Genomic DNA, 14,970 nt, shown 5'->3' with positions numbered 1-14,970 from the left:
CCTGTCTGTTCCCAGGGAAATGAAGGCGCACGTGGAGAGCCTGGCAGAAGTGTGAGTTATCAGATAACGGAGAAAAATTACATATAATAATCTATCTGTCCTTTCATATCGATATTCCCCTAATGTCTATGTCAGTCTTTGTCTGTGACCTTGACTCCTTATTGTATAATTTAAATCATGCAGGCTCCAGGTTTGCCAGGAAAGAAAGGGGAACAGGTAATCAAATGTTGTTATTGTAAAATCATTTAAACTTAACATGTCGCTGTTCCTTCACTCTGATGGGTTTCCTTACCTTTGCTGTCCTCCAACAGGGGGACCGAGGCCTGTCTGGCTCTGACGGGGCGAGGGGTGAAAAAGGAGATTATGGACAGAAAGGAGAGAAAGTGAGAACCAGGGGATGATGATGATGATGATGATGATGATGATGATGATGCTTTAAAAAAAAAAGGCTTATTTTCTGACATCAGTCCAAATTACATTTTTTCCTGTTTCATTTTGTTAGGGGTCTTCAGGTTCAGGAGGGTCAGCTGTTGGAGTTAAAGGAGAGCCGGGAGATAGAGTAAGTTCACAGCGGAAGTATCGTAAGCTCCCTTTCATGAGAACAACAAATGGCACATAATGTTTACGGCTGCTGTGATATATTCCTGACTATAACATCTATTATTTATGAAACATTCCCTTGTGCCACCTGTCAGTGCAAATCATGCCTCAAAATCACTGCAACTGAAAATACATAAAACGTGTGCTCTGCCCGCAGGGAATTCCTGGTCTCAGTGGAAGGCCGGGTGCCAAGGTGAGAGGTGTTTTATGTGCGCGTTTTAAGACTTTCTGTTTATTCTTGCTGTATTTGATTGTCAAAATGGTCTTTCAACTGTCATTTAGGGAGATCCAGCAGAACCGGGAGAGAATGGGGAGAATGGGCGACCAGGAATCCCTGGAAAACCTGGCCTTCCCGGGAAAGAGGTGAGAGTGGTGTATGCCACAATCATATCGTAGCTGAGAAACAGTAAAACAATACAGTAGGAATTATGGCTCGGTAGTAATTACTGCAAATAGACTAATTGTTAAATATATTTTTTAACAGAATATAGAAGTATTTTTTTTGTTCCAGCTCTCTAATGTGAGGTTGTCGGTCCATCTATCCCATTCTAATGAGCGTGATATCTCAGGAAAGCTTTGAGGGAATTTCTTCAAATTTGGCCATATGTCCACTTTGACCCAAAGATGAAGTGATTAGAATTTATTTTTCAGAGATTATAGGTTTGACGTCCTTCCCTCGACAATTCATATACAAATGATGACAATTACACAAAATTGTTTAACAGGCTAAAATGAGGAAGTGATAACATTTTGGACAGACATGGATGTGAACTGCAACCTGACCATTTGGCTGAGGCATAAAACCACAAAAAAGTCATTTTAGAATATATTCAGGGTATTTGATATGATTTACAACAAATAATAAAGAACACGTTAAATTAATCAATTGTTAAAAGAATTGTTAGTTGCAGCAAGGATGATCTTATCATGGTATCATGACCTTTTAGGGGTTTCCTTTACATAGCTAAACGTTACATTGTATTATTGTAATAACAAAGCCAAGCACTTGTTGTTCTTGTTATTGCATGTTTTTCTCAACAATTTAATCAAAGATCAGATTGCTGCTTTCTTCCTCCAACATGCTTGTCTTGTAATGATGCCATTTTAGAGGTAAAAACAGTTTATTGAGGGGTAATTTAATTGTTGTGCTATGTTCGCGAACCCTTTACTCAGTTTCTCTTGTGGATTTATAAATGTACTACCATTAAGGTGCCTCCGTTAAAATGAACAAACTATTTCATTGTTTTTTTTTTAAAGGGAGAAAGAGGAGAAAAGGGGGATGAAGGCACACCTGTAAGTACATTTTTCTCTTGATGATGACAACATCTTGACATCCACTCTGCATAAAAAGTGTGTGTTTATTCATAAAGGTGATTATTTTCCAGTCACTGCAAATGTTTTGTTAAACTTGCTTTTCGTCAGGGGGAATCTGGACTTCCAGGGAAGGCGGGTGAAAGAGGACTGAGGGTAGGACAAGTGTCTTTGACACATTTTAGAGTCGAGTTTTCATTGAAGAACTTTAAACTAACATGGTACATCAAAGGGAAGTTCAGTTGACATGTTGAATTGACCCCCTCAGGGATTGGCTGGTCAGTCCGGACGACCAGGAGAAAAAGGAGACATCGGAGACCCAGGAGAGTCTGGACGAAATGTGAGGCAAACATTCATGTTTCATCATACAGAAAGCTTTTCAATACGCTCGTGTGCTTTTTCACTAAAGCCTTGAGAGATGTTAAGGAAGCGCTAAGGAAGGTCAGCTGCATATTTATTGATCTGTGTTCGATCATAGGGCAGCCCTGGACCTGCGGGACTGAGAGGAGAGAAAGGACAACTGGTTTGTTGTTGGCTTTATTTTTTTTATTAATATGATATTTTATTTACTATAGGCAAATTTACATATTTCACTCTCTTCTTCAAGGGTCCCCAAGGACCTCCAGGACCACCAGGAAAAGTGGTGAGTTTATCACACTCTACTGTATGCTTAAAACAAAATGAACCCTAATGATGATTAATCAACCATTTTGAATTAAAACAAACTAGAGTTAGTAACTACAGTATGCAACATCTTCATACTTTTGAAACTTCCTTAAACACAATTCTGATACAACATGATTATTCTCTTCAACAGGCTGACATCCAGGGCCAGCTGAAAGGAGAGAGAGGAGAAAAGGTATGTACTGTAAGAGCCTCTGGATTGCAATTGGTACCCCCACCACTTCCAGTCCAATTTCAGACAAACTGCCTAAAAACATCACAAATACTTATGGTTACCTCAAGTTACGAATTGGATGTTTGTGATTTCCAGGGGGATGCTGGCGACCCAGGAGAGCACGGCGGCAAAGGTCAGAAAGGCGAAGCGGGGACACCTGGAGCTGCAGGCCTACGAGTGAGTTTTTCTCATTCTTGCAATTTGTAAATGCTTCTGTGAGCACCTGAGAAGCCGACGTACAATATCTGCATCTGTATGCACACTGACCCCCTTCCCTGTTGATTTGGTATGCCTGACTGATGATCTTTTGTGACTTCTTGTTTTTTCCCTGCTGTCTATAAAGGGCCCTGAGGGACAACGGGGACCTGCAGGCACGAGAGTACGTTTGATTTCTGACACTTTGTCTCTGCTTCAAATCTCATGAATATCTATATTTAAATATACACGCCTTTTAGTCGACTAACTGGTAGTTTTGGTATTGTCGTAGTAAGATTTCCTTACTTCATTTAGTCATTTAGGTGATTTATTTCCTAGAAACTTATAAGCACATCTCTCTTAAACAGAAGATTTCAAGAGGTGCTTTTACACCTAGAAACTCAGTTCTACAGATTTGTAGAAACAAGCATTTACATATTTGTCGTTTATATTCTTTCCAGGGTGACGCCGGGGAAAGAGGAGCGCCTGGAGAGAAGGTTTGAAATCAGTGTGGCTGGTCCTCACAATCTCCCCTAGTGAAGCTACAGGAACTCATGTCCAATATTAAAAAAAGACACTGTTCTGTAAAGTAAATGTGTTTTTAAACCCTAAACATCTTTGTCATCAGGGAGAAAGGGGAACCTCCGGGTTAGATGGACGTCCTGGTGTAGATGGTAAACCAGGTGCTGTTGGACCAACTGGTCAGAGGGTACTTCAGTTTATATGATCTTTTCTCACAAACCCGAAAAACACATGATACTGTATGTAGAAAGTCACTGGGTGGTGAATTTGTGCTGCTAATACAATGTATTTTTCTCCTTGTGTTACAGGGTGATCCTGGAAAACAGGGGGATCATGGGAGAGATGTGAGTTCATTGATTCTATGTGGTTGTCATTCGTATTTATAAGCAATTATATGAAAGGGAATACCGATAAATGTTAAGTGTTGTGCTCACTGAAGTTATGTGATTGTTATGTATTGAGTAAGTAGTCAGTGTTTACTTGTGAGTTAGGATCATATCATTCAAATTCTGTATCAAACACTGTATTATGAAAATGCATATCTGCCCCTAAATAGCATAGTATTTGTACTTCATGTGTACATGCTGCAGAGGGCACTGTGGACGTGTTAAAATTCAGCTTTCACTTCTGTGGCCAGTTGCATAAGCTGGCAGAAGGTGAAGACGTACGTCTTCATGCCAGTCCCGTTTCACAGGAGACTATAATAAATATTGACTATAATAATAATTCTGAAAGTCCTCAACTGCTTAAGTAACAATTAATAAAGAGTCTTAATCTTACTGTTGGACTCAAAAAGGATTTCTAGTTCTGATTTCTGATTGTAAGGGGCAGACACATGACTGATCTTTAACTGCTAATAATTACAGTGGCCATGTTTTCTGAGTGTTACTTCAAAATTAAACATTTTAAACTCTCTCTAAACGTTCCTTACATTGCTACAGTACAGTGCAGAATTTGAGAAAAATCTCAATAAATCTTTGCTCAATGAGCATTTATTCAAAAATGTGCCGTTGGTTTTATTATTTACCAGGGTTTACCAGGATTTAGAGGGGAACAGGGCCTCCAAGGGCCTGTTGGGCCTCCAGGTGCGGCAGGGACACCTGTAAGTACGCACGCACGCACGCACACACACACACACACACACACACACACACACACACACACACACACACACACACACACACACACACACACACACACACACACACACACACACACACAGTCAAACCTTTAATTAATACCGGTACATACAGTATTTCTTCCATTCTTTCTTTGCTCACATTTGTCCTCATCTTTGTTGTTATATTTCAGGGAAAAGCAGGTGAAGATGGCAAACCTGGTTCTGCTGGCAAAATGGTAACTCTTTGCAAAATCTGTGTTGTTATAATACTCGAGTTTAGAGAATAACAGCAAATGGGAACGGATGAAAAGCATATGTTTTCATTCAACTCCATGACCTGGATTTGCTTACCATGTTTTGTTACATTCAGGCTCCTGTATGCCAGTTCACATGCAAATGTCACACATTTTCAGCCTGCTGCCATGTTTAAAAAGAACGAAATATAAAATGGGCCACATTTTCACTGGTTATTGCAATACCTCCAACTTGAGAGATTTGAATATGCTGTGTTTTATTAGGAGCCATGATGATTTTGGGGGGAGGGAACCCCATATTTCCATACTTCAGCATCCTAAATAAAATATCCACTCTCCCTGACATTCTGTAAAATGACATGTTGTGCCTTTTATTAGTGACTTGACTGACTGATACTTTTAAAATAGTCAAAATAGGAAGCTTCAGTAGTGCTCAATATACTTTGAGGTATGCTGCATGATGCCAGTCTGAATTAACTCTCTAAAGCAACATCACTGAATTATCTGAGTGCTCCAGCAGCGGAGCAACCATTACTTAGTTTGTTTGTTTGTTTGAATGAGTCTCTAATGCATTTTGTTTTGACCTACAGGGAGAGGATGGTGTCCCCGGTGAAGATGGCAGAAAGGTTTGTAGTTGTTTGACAATTTATAAGGTTTAGTTGAGCAGGGTTTCATGAGTGTTTTCTATAAAAAAGAAGTTGATGCACAACATGTTTTTGACAAATATACAACCTCCCCTGATATCTATCTGTTAAAGTAAAGGGTATTTGAATATTTTGAAGAACACCTCATGTAAAACACCTAATAAAATTTACTGAATATGAAATCTGAAAATATTTTAGCTAGGAAAACTTAGTGTCTGTTTAGAAATGTTATTATAAAGAATGTGCTTATTATGTCTTTATTTATTTATATATCTGACTCTGCTGTCTTTATTCTGCAGGGTGATAAAGGAGAATTGGGAGCAGCTGGAAGAGATGTCAGTTTTTGTTAAGTCTCCTTTATATAACTATCTCTTTGTGTTTTGTTGTCAGCTTGTGTCTACGCTGTTTCCTGTCCTGTCAGCCTGCCCTGTCTCACACCCCGCTTCCTGTATTGATCCTTGACTATAATGTATTACATGTCAGCTTCCCTCCTTTCTTTAATCCTCATCACTTTCCCACTCAAGTGTGTATTTATCAACAGTAGTTTGTTCTGACATTGACATTACCATCACACTCTCACTCACTGCTCAATCAATAGGCTTCTTAGAAGCAGCTATATAAATTCACTAGTCTCTAATGATCAAGCCGAGCCTTTAAGAGGGAGCCACTTCTGAGAGGAATCCAGAGAGGCACCAAATGTCAGAGTTCTTTTTTCATGTGCAAATTCACATTAATTATCTCTAGAACATCAGTGGAGGGGTGGCAGTGGCCACCTGCTTTTGATTTTATAGTTCAGCCTCTACTATAGGACAGCAGGAAGTAAGCCTGCATAGAAAGAGTCTCAGTTGTGTAATCACATGTGTTTTCCAGGGCCGGGACGGGCAGAAAGGAGACCGGGGCCTTGCTGGGCTGGTTGGACCCTCTGGCCCTTCGGGGCCTCCTGGCGTACCTGGCAGCATTGGTCCTCCCGGACAGGTGATACTGTCTTAGACACATTTTTTCAATATATCCTGATTGGGAGTGGTAGAGTATTATCTTTACTAAACTACTGTCACTGTCTGTCAGGTGGTGTATGTTAAAGGAGTTGAAGCCTCACCAATCCCAGGCCCACAGGGGCCTCCAGGAACCCCTGTGAGTATGCATGACTTTGCAACTGTCTAACATGGTTGTTAATTATATTATTTAAATGCATATAACAGTTGCTGTTTTTCCTAAAGCGCGAGTGTGTGAAGAACGATACAGTCCTTCAAGGGCAAATGTTTGCCTTTTGCCAGAGTCTTTAACAAGCCATTTTCATTTTGAATTAGTTTTCTTACTTTTATCAATCCAACAATAATACCATTTGTGTTTCAAATCTTTAATTATTGAACTACATTCAATACATCTGTTTTCATTAAGCATTGTTTGTCCTTTTCGCAAGCTAATGATAGCTAGCTACAGTTCAGGAAGGACAGTTACAGGTCCACACTGACAATCAATAGGCACAGAAAATAAAATGTTGATGTTGTACTATTATAAATTATATTTAATAATAATACACATACAAATAACCCTTTTTTATTTTGTTATGTTTTTGCATTTTCCTTCATCTAACCTCCAATTTGCGGAGGCCCCATGTTAGCCCCTTAGAAATCGCTAGTCCTGCTGGTATCAAGCTCTCATGTGGTCATGTTGTCCCCAGCAGCATCGATTGCCCACATGTACCTGCAGAGATGTGTGTTTTTATCTACATCAGTCCCTGTATGCTTCTGCAGCCCTCCTGCAGTCTTATCTCTTGATGTTTTCATCATTGTCCTTGCTTTGTCCTTCAGGGCGTACCTGGGATCCCTGGAACTGTGGGAGGCAGGGTAAGTCCTACTTGTCTGTATTGGTTGCTTTAGATTAAAAAACCACTTAGTCGTTTTTTTCTTACCATTTAACTTTCTTTGTTCCAGGGGGATAGAGGTCCATCTGGCTTCAAAGGTGATGCTGTAAGTTATACGTCCATCCCTACTGTACTGAAAGTGTGACATGAGTGAGGTTTTATGCTTTTTATGTCGACACCTTGATATACTTCTATTGGCAGGGCGACCCAGGAGAGGACGGGGCACCGGGGAAACCAGGGACAACAGTGGTAGGACACCAGCACATCTCGTGCCATGACTGTGAATTTTGGAATCATTTATTTTAAATGTTTTTCTGCTCCGATGACCGATTTTGTGTATTTCTCTTGACAGGATGTACAGAAGGCTCTGGCCAGCCTTGGGATTCAGGTATATAGACTGTCACGCTACACACTGACTCCAAAGCACAAATTCATTTTTGATCGACAATTTTGATTGTTTACTCTTTTTATCAGTATCTTCATCAGTATACATTAAATGTATACAGCTGCATACAACTACTTTACCACTAATTGTTTGTTGGTGTAGCAACAATTACTGTTTTAATGCTCTTGGTAAATATTCAGATGTGTATAGAGGTTATAATTCAAATGTTAAAATGCATTTGTGTTGTGGAGTACATTTAAAAATAAATGTCCAAGCTGTAGATTTCAATAAGAATAGTAAGACACATTTTAATGGATATATGGATAAATATTTTTGCATAATGGTCATGCTAATTGCTTATTATTTATCCATTTGTTCTTGTATAAGACGTAATGGCATTTACAACGTTCGTATTTAAATAAAATGTCAAAGTGGCCATGCTCAAATATAGGATTGGCATTTTGTTTATGGGCATTATATAAAAAAAATAAGATACAACAAAATTCACTTGAAGTACTAAAAGCCTCAGCAGCATATGGGGCTTGTTGTTGTGGACCTAGAATAATGACAGAGATTTATGACTGAATTGTCACTTCTTAAATTAAATGTCATCCCAACATCTTGCTAACCTTAATAAGTATTCTTATCCCTCTCAGTCTCAATCCCTCACAATAATAACTTAGTTTCTGTTTGCTTATTAATGTTTAAATCATCCTAAGACCCTGCTTTATTTGGATTCCAAATTATTATTATTATACATGTGAATGTCTTACAATGAGGTCTAAAGCATTTCACAGACAGTTACATGTGGCTGAAAGTTATGAAGCTGTAGTTGACCTTTTCTCTTTCCCGCCCTCGCTACAGGTGTCTGATCTGAAGGTGATTGTGGACAGCAAGGACACACCGCTAGCTCCCACAGTGCAGAAGGCAGCTAAGGGTGAAAAAGGTGACGCTGGCGAACCTGGACCAAGAGGACCCTCTGGTGCAGATGTGAGTATGACTAAGGTCTTTTTTCTTAAATTCGAAATACTTGATGAAGACTCCCAGTAAGATCACTGCTTGTCCAGATGGTGCACAACCTGATGTCCTATAAAATGTTCTGGCTCACCTGTGTAAATTGTGTTTCAAATGTTGATTTGTTTACCTTTTTCAATTTCCCGCTGTGCATCAGGGTTCCCGTGGTTTCCAAGGAGAGAGAGGTTCAAAAGGGGATCAAGGGGAGCGAGGAATTGTGGGAGCTCCTGGGCCTCCAGGGAGAGCCATTGGAGAGCGTGGCCCAGAGGGACCCTCAGGACCTGCTGGAGAGTCAGGCAAACCGGGAATACCGGGTGTTCCTGGGCGAGCTGGAGAACTGGGGGAGGCTGGAAGACCTGGAGATAAAGTGAGTGGAGAACAGTTGGGTTAAAATAGAAGATATGTTCATTATCACATGATCCTGCTAACATCGTGGATATTTGTATTTTAGGGGGACAGAGGAGAGAAAGGGGACAAAGGAGAAGGTGTAAGTGTTTTTTGGGAACCTCTACATCTACATTGTGTGAGCAAATTAATGTTTCTTTATACCCAATATTTAAACAAGTCTGTGCTGAAATGAGAATTTCTTCTGTTTTTCAGGGTAAAATTGGGCTCACAGGATTAGCTGGCCCACCGGGTCAAAAGGTAAATTCATCATCCTTTTTATTGATGCGGTAAAACTATGGAGATATTATATTATCCATGGAGTTAATGTAAGATACACAGTACTGTGTGTGTGTGTGTGTGTGTGTGTGTGTGTGTGTGTGTGTGTGTGTGTGTGTGTGTGTGTGTGTGTGTGTGTGTGTGTGTGTGTGTGTGTGTGTGTGTGTGTGTGTGTGTGTGTGTGTGTGTGTGTGTGTGTGTGTGTGTGTGTGTGTGTGTGTGTGTGTGTGTGTGTGTGTGTGTGTGTGTGTGTGTGTGTGTGTGTGTGTGTGTGTGTGTGTGTGTGTGTGTGTGTGTGTGTGTGTACGCACTTTAGGGAGCATCTGCTGATTCAGTACTGGTAGGTTCTCCCGGGCCCAGAGGCCCTCCAGGGGTTGTAGGACACAAGGGAGAACCTGGTGCTGCAGGATTACCAGGACCTCAAGGAGAACGAGTAAGATGTTCACATGATTCATAGAAACACAGTAACAGAGAATGAAAAATGTCATGTCTTGCACCGTTGATTGTTTTCTATGTGCAGATGACATATTTGTTGTGTCTTAAAGGGTTATGTGGGATCTCGTGGAGATAAAGGAGACAGAGGACCGTCTGGAGAAAACGGCCGTGATGGCTCTCAGGTGAACTGACTCTATTGATAGAATGTAATATAGATAAGATTATTCACATAATCAAAGATCTTATTTTGATTTAACTGTTGCAACTAATGCTATGGTAAAAATATACCATATATTAATAAGAAGCTATCTGTGTTTTGTTATTTCAGGGAACATCAGGAGAACCAGGAAAACCTGGTCAGGATGGGAAACCGGTATGTGTGAAGTTCTTGATGTGAGATAATTCGTACTTTCAAAGATGAAGTTGACAATATTGTGCTTTTTGTTTTTTATTAGAGCATGTTATATTATTTGCTTTCATCGTTAAAAAACTTGTGTGTTACTATTTAGTAAATATTTATTTCGGAGGACAAGGTAAGTGTGTTTTCTATCTTGTGAAAATAACAATATATAATTAGTTATATATAGTCAATAATATACTAATTATATTGTGTATTAGTCTTATATTGTTTATAGTGTTGTTATACATAAATATATGAACGATCCCTTTGCATTCAGCTTTGTAAGAGATTAAACCAGCAGGGTTCCAGTTAACTTCCGAGGACACGCTAAGTTTGCATCATTCTCCTTTCCCTTTTATCTAAGAGGATCACTAAAACCCCATACACAAATTGTGTACTTTATAACATATGTCTGCTCGGGTGCAGGATTAAATGAAAATAAAGGAGAGGAAAGGTTTTAAGCACTTCCTCACACTCTTTGTTTTCCTTCCCTCCATGTCGGAGCAGGGCCCAACAGGGCCCGCTGGGTCTCAAGGTCAACCAGTGAGTAACCAGTAACCCAGCAAAGGGGCATCCTCTTAGGCTTCAGAGCAAACCCCTGGGTTGGCTTATGGAGCTCTTTTCCCCACTTGGGCTGAGGCTTCATAAATCTTAGAGAGTAACCTTTTGCAGCTGGACGGCTAACACCTCGCTCTTACCTACTCTCTCTCTCCTCACAAGTTTCTTATCTCTGTCCATTTCCTTTTTTGTGTTGTTTGTCTCCCCTCTTCCCTCCTACCTGTCTCCTCACCCTCCTGTCACCCATCTTCCTCTGTCTTTCATCCTCCCCAGGGCTTGCCTGGGTTCCCAGGAGTTCTAGGCAGACCGGTAGGTTTTCTGCTGCTGGCTGGCATGCTTGAGCTTGAGCTCTTGGAGAGGGAGAGCTGGGAGAATGTCTCTCTGTGTGGGGGATGCACCAAGGCTTTAGAGATACTAATGTGCTTTAGCTTAGACCTGAAGTAGCATGAAAGATGTATTTGCGTTGAACATCAGGAGACAAGTAACCTGTCATTAGGATGCACACATTGTCATGTACCTTCAAGGCAAATTTGACCCCTTTTTAAACTTTATGCATTTGTATTGGTATTATACTTTTGGGAGCTGCGGTCTGGGATAAGATTCAGACCTTAATCAATTTGTCATTAAATATTAATCAAGACCACCTGTCCCAAAAGCATCTGTGGCAAACTCACACATTTTAAACTTGTAAAACACCACATATTTGTCAGAAAAGATGAAAAGAAGTCGGCTGACATCCTAAGCTGACGCTCTCACCAGGATCCAGAGTACAGCAGTAGAGAGGAATACAAAATTAGGATTTTGCTCCTAAAATTACTATGTTGTCCATTCGCTTGAGTCTGCTTATCGTGCATGCAGCTGTTCGTGCCGCTGTCTGTTGTGCTTATCTCTCCCAGGGCACTGATTTTCAGAGCTTACCATATGAGTGTCTATCTGTTGACATTGTTGATCCTCTGTGTTTGTGTTGTCGTACCTGTTGTTATGAGTCAGTCAGATGTGTTTGTGTATTTGTGTCTCCTAGAGAGAAGTATGTCTATCAGTGGCAAGTCTGTGTATTATTTATGTAAACTCCGTGTTGTCTAATATTGAGTACGATAAATAAAACTTTCTTGCTCAATGTGTAGAAACATATTTATGCATAAATATGTTGCAGTAAGTAATAGTTTGACATTTTGGGAAATACAGTTATTCTGTTCCTTTCATAGAGTTAGGTGAGAAGTTCAATACCTATGTCATACATGTTCCTATACATACATGTTGTACGAATTGCTTATCAAGATGCTGTCATAGGAATTTCTTTTATCAACTGGGTGCAGTGGCATCCTGGAGTTTTGTCATCACAGTGAGGTTACCAAGCAATCAGCGCAGACTCCAGGAAGCCATATTTATTTAACACAAATGATAATAATCTTCTCATCTGGCTCTCTGCAGGAAAGTATACGAGGTTTTCCAAGATGTTAAACTATTCCTTTAAAATGTGGCATATGTGTCTGTGAGATGCAATGGACTGTGTATGACTTGTATTTGCTTTTAGGGAAACCCAGGAGAGCTTGGCATGAGGGGGCCAACTGTAAGTATTACACATATAACAGCATTGGTACACATACACTGATAATGATTCAAATAATGGATGAGTTGCTTAAGAAAATTAATTCATCACTATTTTAATATTGATTCTCCATTGAAGATTTTTACTTTCAAAAAAGAAATGCTATTTTTAGCCAACCAAATCTGTATATTTCCTGCTTTTCGTTGAACATTGACCAACTGGGATGAATATATCATTTTTTTAAATATATATTTTGTAGACTAAATGATGAAATAATACGAAAATAATCCTTAGTTGCAGCCCTACAAGTAACAGCTGCAGTTTAAATATTATGGTCTGTGTTTTAATCAGGGCCCCATGGGTCCCAATGGCCTTCCAGGTCCATCAGGTGTGAAGGTGAGTTAGCTATATCTCGTTGTGCTAGGTTTTACGGCATCTATACTGCTTTTAATTTAATTAACAGTTCTTATAACGCTTTTGTTTGTTGCATTCAAAGACATAACAAGTGTGTTGCTTTCACAGGGCAATCAGGGAGAGCCAGGTGTCGGTGTCAAGGTGAAACAACTTAACTTTTCTACTTTTATTTCAAAAATCGTTTAGATTTAGGTTCATTTGCCCTCATCAAATTCTAGTTCAGACAGTGAAGGTTTTGATGTACAGTGTGTGACGAATTTCATTGCTCTCTGCAGGGTCCTCCCGGTGCCCAGGGGAGCACTGGACTGCCAGGACCCACAGGTCCACCCGGAGCTGTGGTAAGTCTCTGCACCTCTTATCTTCAGGGAAAAACTGCTCTTGTAGTTCTCATGAAATTCATCAAACATCTGATAATGTGTATCGTATCCTTCTTGCTATTGTATTTATTTCTCTCTGCAGGGTCCTCAGGGCGCCCCAGGACTGTCAGGGCAGGTGGTGAGTATGCAAACCTGAGCTGGCTGCTTTTACCGTGTTTTATCATATAATATGAAAAAACAACGGTAAAGCTATGAATTAATCATTTGTGGTCTCCTAGGTAAATTACACATAAATTACAATCAAGCATACTGAAGTTTGTGTGGGGGGGGGGGGGTTTAGGGTGAAGCTGGTAAACCAGGAGTCCCTGGAAGAGATGGGGTGCCTGGCAAAGAAGGAATACATGGATTACCTGGGAAGCAGGTGTGTGTGTCAGTGTTTGTGTTCATGTAATCCACTGTGTGACAGTATTTAGTGTGCACTGTGCTTTTTTCATCAGGTCTCCTCGGTCTCATCATTGTGTCATTTGTTCCTCAGGGCATTGCTGGACCTCCAGGCTTGGCCGGCTTAAAGGGGGAGCTGGGAGACAGCGGTCCTCCAGGGAAGGTGAGAGCATGTTGTATCTACCCATCAGCCTCAGGCTGAGCAGACAGTCAATGAAATTGCTTTTGAGGTTGCTTTTATTGGATGTGAAATTAAAAACATTTCTGTAAAGCTCACAGTGACTAACTACTGCAAGACTTTTCATCTGATGCCTGTTCTGAGTCAGAGGTCGTGCTAGGGCTGCTGCTGTTTGTCCAATTGGGGCTGCCCGTAACCCTGCAATGTTGTCCAGGATTCACACCGGCAGTCGGTTTTATGCAACTGCTAGCTGTGTAGTGTTCTAGTGCTCTGTATTGTATCTCTGAGTAGATTGCAGCAGTATGAGCCTTGAGCCTGTAGGGAGAGGAACATGACCAGGGCTCTTAACAGCTCACAAACTGAAAACATCATAAAATAGAGACATTCTCTGTGTCTGGGGATCCATCAGTAGTAGTTACGTTTCAAAGAAATATTTGTGTGCTATGAGCTATCTTCCTTTTTATAAAAGCAATTGCTAAATTCTTTGCTTTCTTTTATCCTGTATATGTCCCATATATGCTAAAGCTTCAGTCAGTAATAGTAATATTAGTAAGTGATTCATTAACTTCACCAAATGTATTTTATAACTAACATGCCTGTATCTTCAATTTGCATTTAACAGCTCTCACCTTTCCTTGTCTACATTAGCTACATTAGTTTTTTTATGGAAACAAGATGGAGGTTCATTTCAGCTATGATTTATTTAAGGCACTAGTCAATGGAGGAAAGGAAATCCTGCCTTTTCAGGTAGACCATATACAGTACACCCAATTATATATGTTCTTGGAAATTTGAAAAGACGGTTTTAAATTTTGAAAATGATTTTATGGTGATCATTTTATTCAACATCGTCGTTGTCATTTCCATATATTCTTAAAAAAAAAGATGTATTTTGATTTATGGGAAGGGTTTATGCCATCCTAACTTAGGATAGGATTTTTTAATAGCTTTACATCTATCCCAAGATAAAACTTTCCTATTAAAAATCCTAAACTGGGTTAAGACAGGATTTCACCATGTTTAGTTTTTGTTTCTCATGTCGCCTCCATGCAAAGGATGGGGTCGGCTTCATACCTTTTACTTAATATACAGCTCCGGAAGAAATTAAGAGATCACTCCAAATTCTTCTTAAATCTTTACCTCTACATGAGTGGCTGCCATTCCAGTGTTTGTTGAATTGTAACACAGAGAAATGTTGTCAGTAGTTT

General features: G+C 40.0%; 1 protein-coding gene across 1 annotated transcript in view; it reads left to right on the top strand.

The window, feature by feature from the left end:
• The window catches only part of col7a1 (collagen, type VII, alpha 1), a 56,260-nt gene that overhangs the window by 23,271 nt on the left and 18,019 nt on the right, over nucleotides 1-14,970 (top strand). Inside the window, exons 46-87 of the mRNA XM_063911810.1 lie at nucleotides 16-51; nucleotides 184-216; nucleotides 312-383; nucleotides 503-559; nucleotides 758-793; nucleotides 883-963; nucleotides 1,858-1,893; nucleotides 2,023-2,067; nucleotides 2,180-2,251; nucleotides 2,390-2,434; nucleotides 2,519-2,554; nucleotides 2,729-2,770; nucleotides 2,906-2,986; nucleotides 3,153-3,188; nucleotides 3,466-3,501; nucleotides 3,633-3,713; nucleotides 3,835-3,870; nucleotides 4,557-4,628; nucleotides 4,838-4,882; nucleotides 5,491-5,526; nucleotides 5,844-5,879; nucleotides 6,415-6,519; nucleotides 6,610-6,675; nucleotides 7,356-7,391; nucleotides 7,479-7,514; nucleotides 7,610-7,657; nucleotides 7,761-7,796; nucleotides 8,658-8,783; nucleotides 8,965-9,174; nucleotides 9,259-9,294; nucleotides 9,408-9,452; nucleotides 9,787-9,903; nucleotides 10,016-10,087; nucleotides 10,234-10,278; nucleotides 10,813-10,848; nucleotides 12,398-12,433; nucleotides 12,764-12,808; nucleotides 12,935-12,967; nucleotides 13,102-13,164; nucleotides 13,286-13,321; nucleotides 13,484-13,564; nucleotides 13,679-13,747. Coding sequence (XP_063767880.1) covers nucleotides 16-51; nucleotides 184-216; nucleotides 312-383; nucleotides 503-559; nucleotides 758-793; nucleotides 883-963; nucleotides 1,858-1,893; nucleotides 2,023-2,067; nucleotides 2,180-2,251; nucleotides 2,390-2,434; nucleotides 2,519-2,554; nucleotides 2,729-2,770; nucleotides 2,906-2,986; nucleotides 3,153-3,188; nucleotides 3,466-3,501; nucleotides 3,633-3,713; nucleotides 3,835-3,870; nucleotides 4,557-4,628; nucleotides 4,838-4,882; nucleotides 5,491-5,526; nucleotides 5,844-5,879; nucleotides 6,415-6,519; nucleotides 6,610-6,675; nucleotides 7,356-7,391; nucleotides 7,479-7,514; nucleotides 7,610-7,657; nucleotides 7,761-7,796; nucleotides 8,658-8,783; nucleotides 8,965-9,174; nucleotides 9,259-9,294; nucleotides 9,408-9,452; nucleotides 9,787-9,903; nucleotides 10,016-10,087; nucleotides 10,234-10,278; nucleotides 10,813-10,848; nucleotides 12,398-12,433; nucleotides 12,764-12,808; nucleotides 12,935-12,967; nucleotides 13,102-13,164; nucleotides 13,286-13,321; nucleotides 13,484-13,564; nucleotides 13,679-13,747 — 2,427 coding nt within the window. The remainder of the gene's footprint in view (nucleotides 1-15; nucleotides 52-183; nucleotides 217-311; nucleotides 384-502; nucleotides 560-757; nucleotides 794-882; nucleotides 964-1,857; nucleotides 1,894-2,022; nucleotides 2,068-2,179; nucleotides 2,252-2,389; nucleotides 2,435-2,518; nucleotides 2,555-2,728; nucleotides 2,771-2,905; nucleotides 2,987-3,152; nucleotides 3,189-3,465; nucleotides 3,502-3,632; nucleotides 3,714-3,834; nucleotides 3,871-4,556; nucleotides 4,629-4,837; nucleotides 4,883-5,490; nucleotides 5,527-5,843; nucleotides 5,880-6,414; nucleotides 6,520-6,609; nucleotides 6,676-7,355; nucleotides 7,392-7,478; nucleotides 7,515-7,609; nucleotides 7,658-7,760; nucleotides 7,797-8,657; nucleotides 8,784-8,964; nucleotides 9,175-9,258; nucleotides 9,295-9,407; nucleotides 9,453-9,786; nucleotides 9,904-10,015; nucleotides 10,088-10,233; nucleotides 10,279-10,812; nucleotides 10,849-12,397; nucleotides 12,434-12,763; nucleotides 12,809-12,934; nucleotides 12,968-13,101; nucleotides 13,165-13,285; nucleotides 13,322-13,483; nucleotides 13,565-13,678; nucleotides 13,748-14,970) is intronic.

This window comes from Eleginops maclovinus, chromosome 20 (genome assembly GCF_036324505.1).
Source record: "Eleginops maclovinus isolate JMC-PN-2008 ecotype Puerto Natales chromosome 20, JC_Emac_rtc_rv5, whole genome shotgun sequence".
Lineage (NCBI taxonomy): Eukaryota > Metazoa > Chordata > Actinopteri > Perciformes > Eleginopidae > Eleginops > Eleginops maclovinus.
This window is presented reverse-complemented; position numbering and strand designations above follow the sequence as displayed.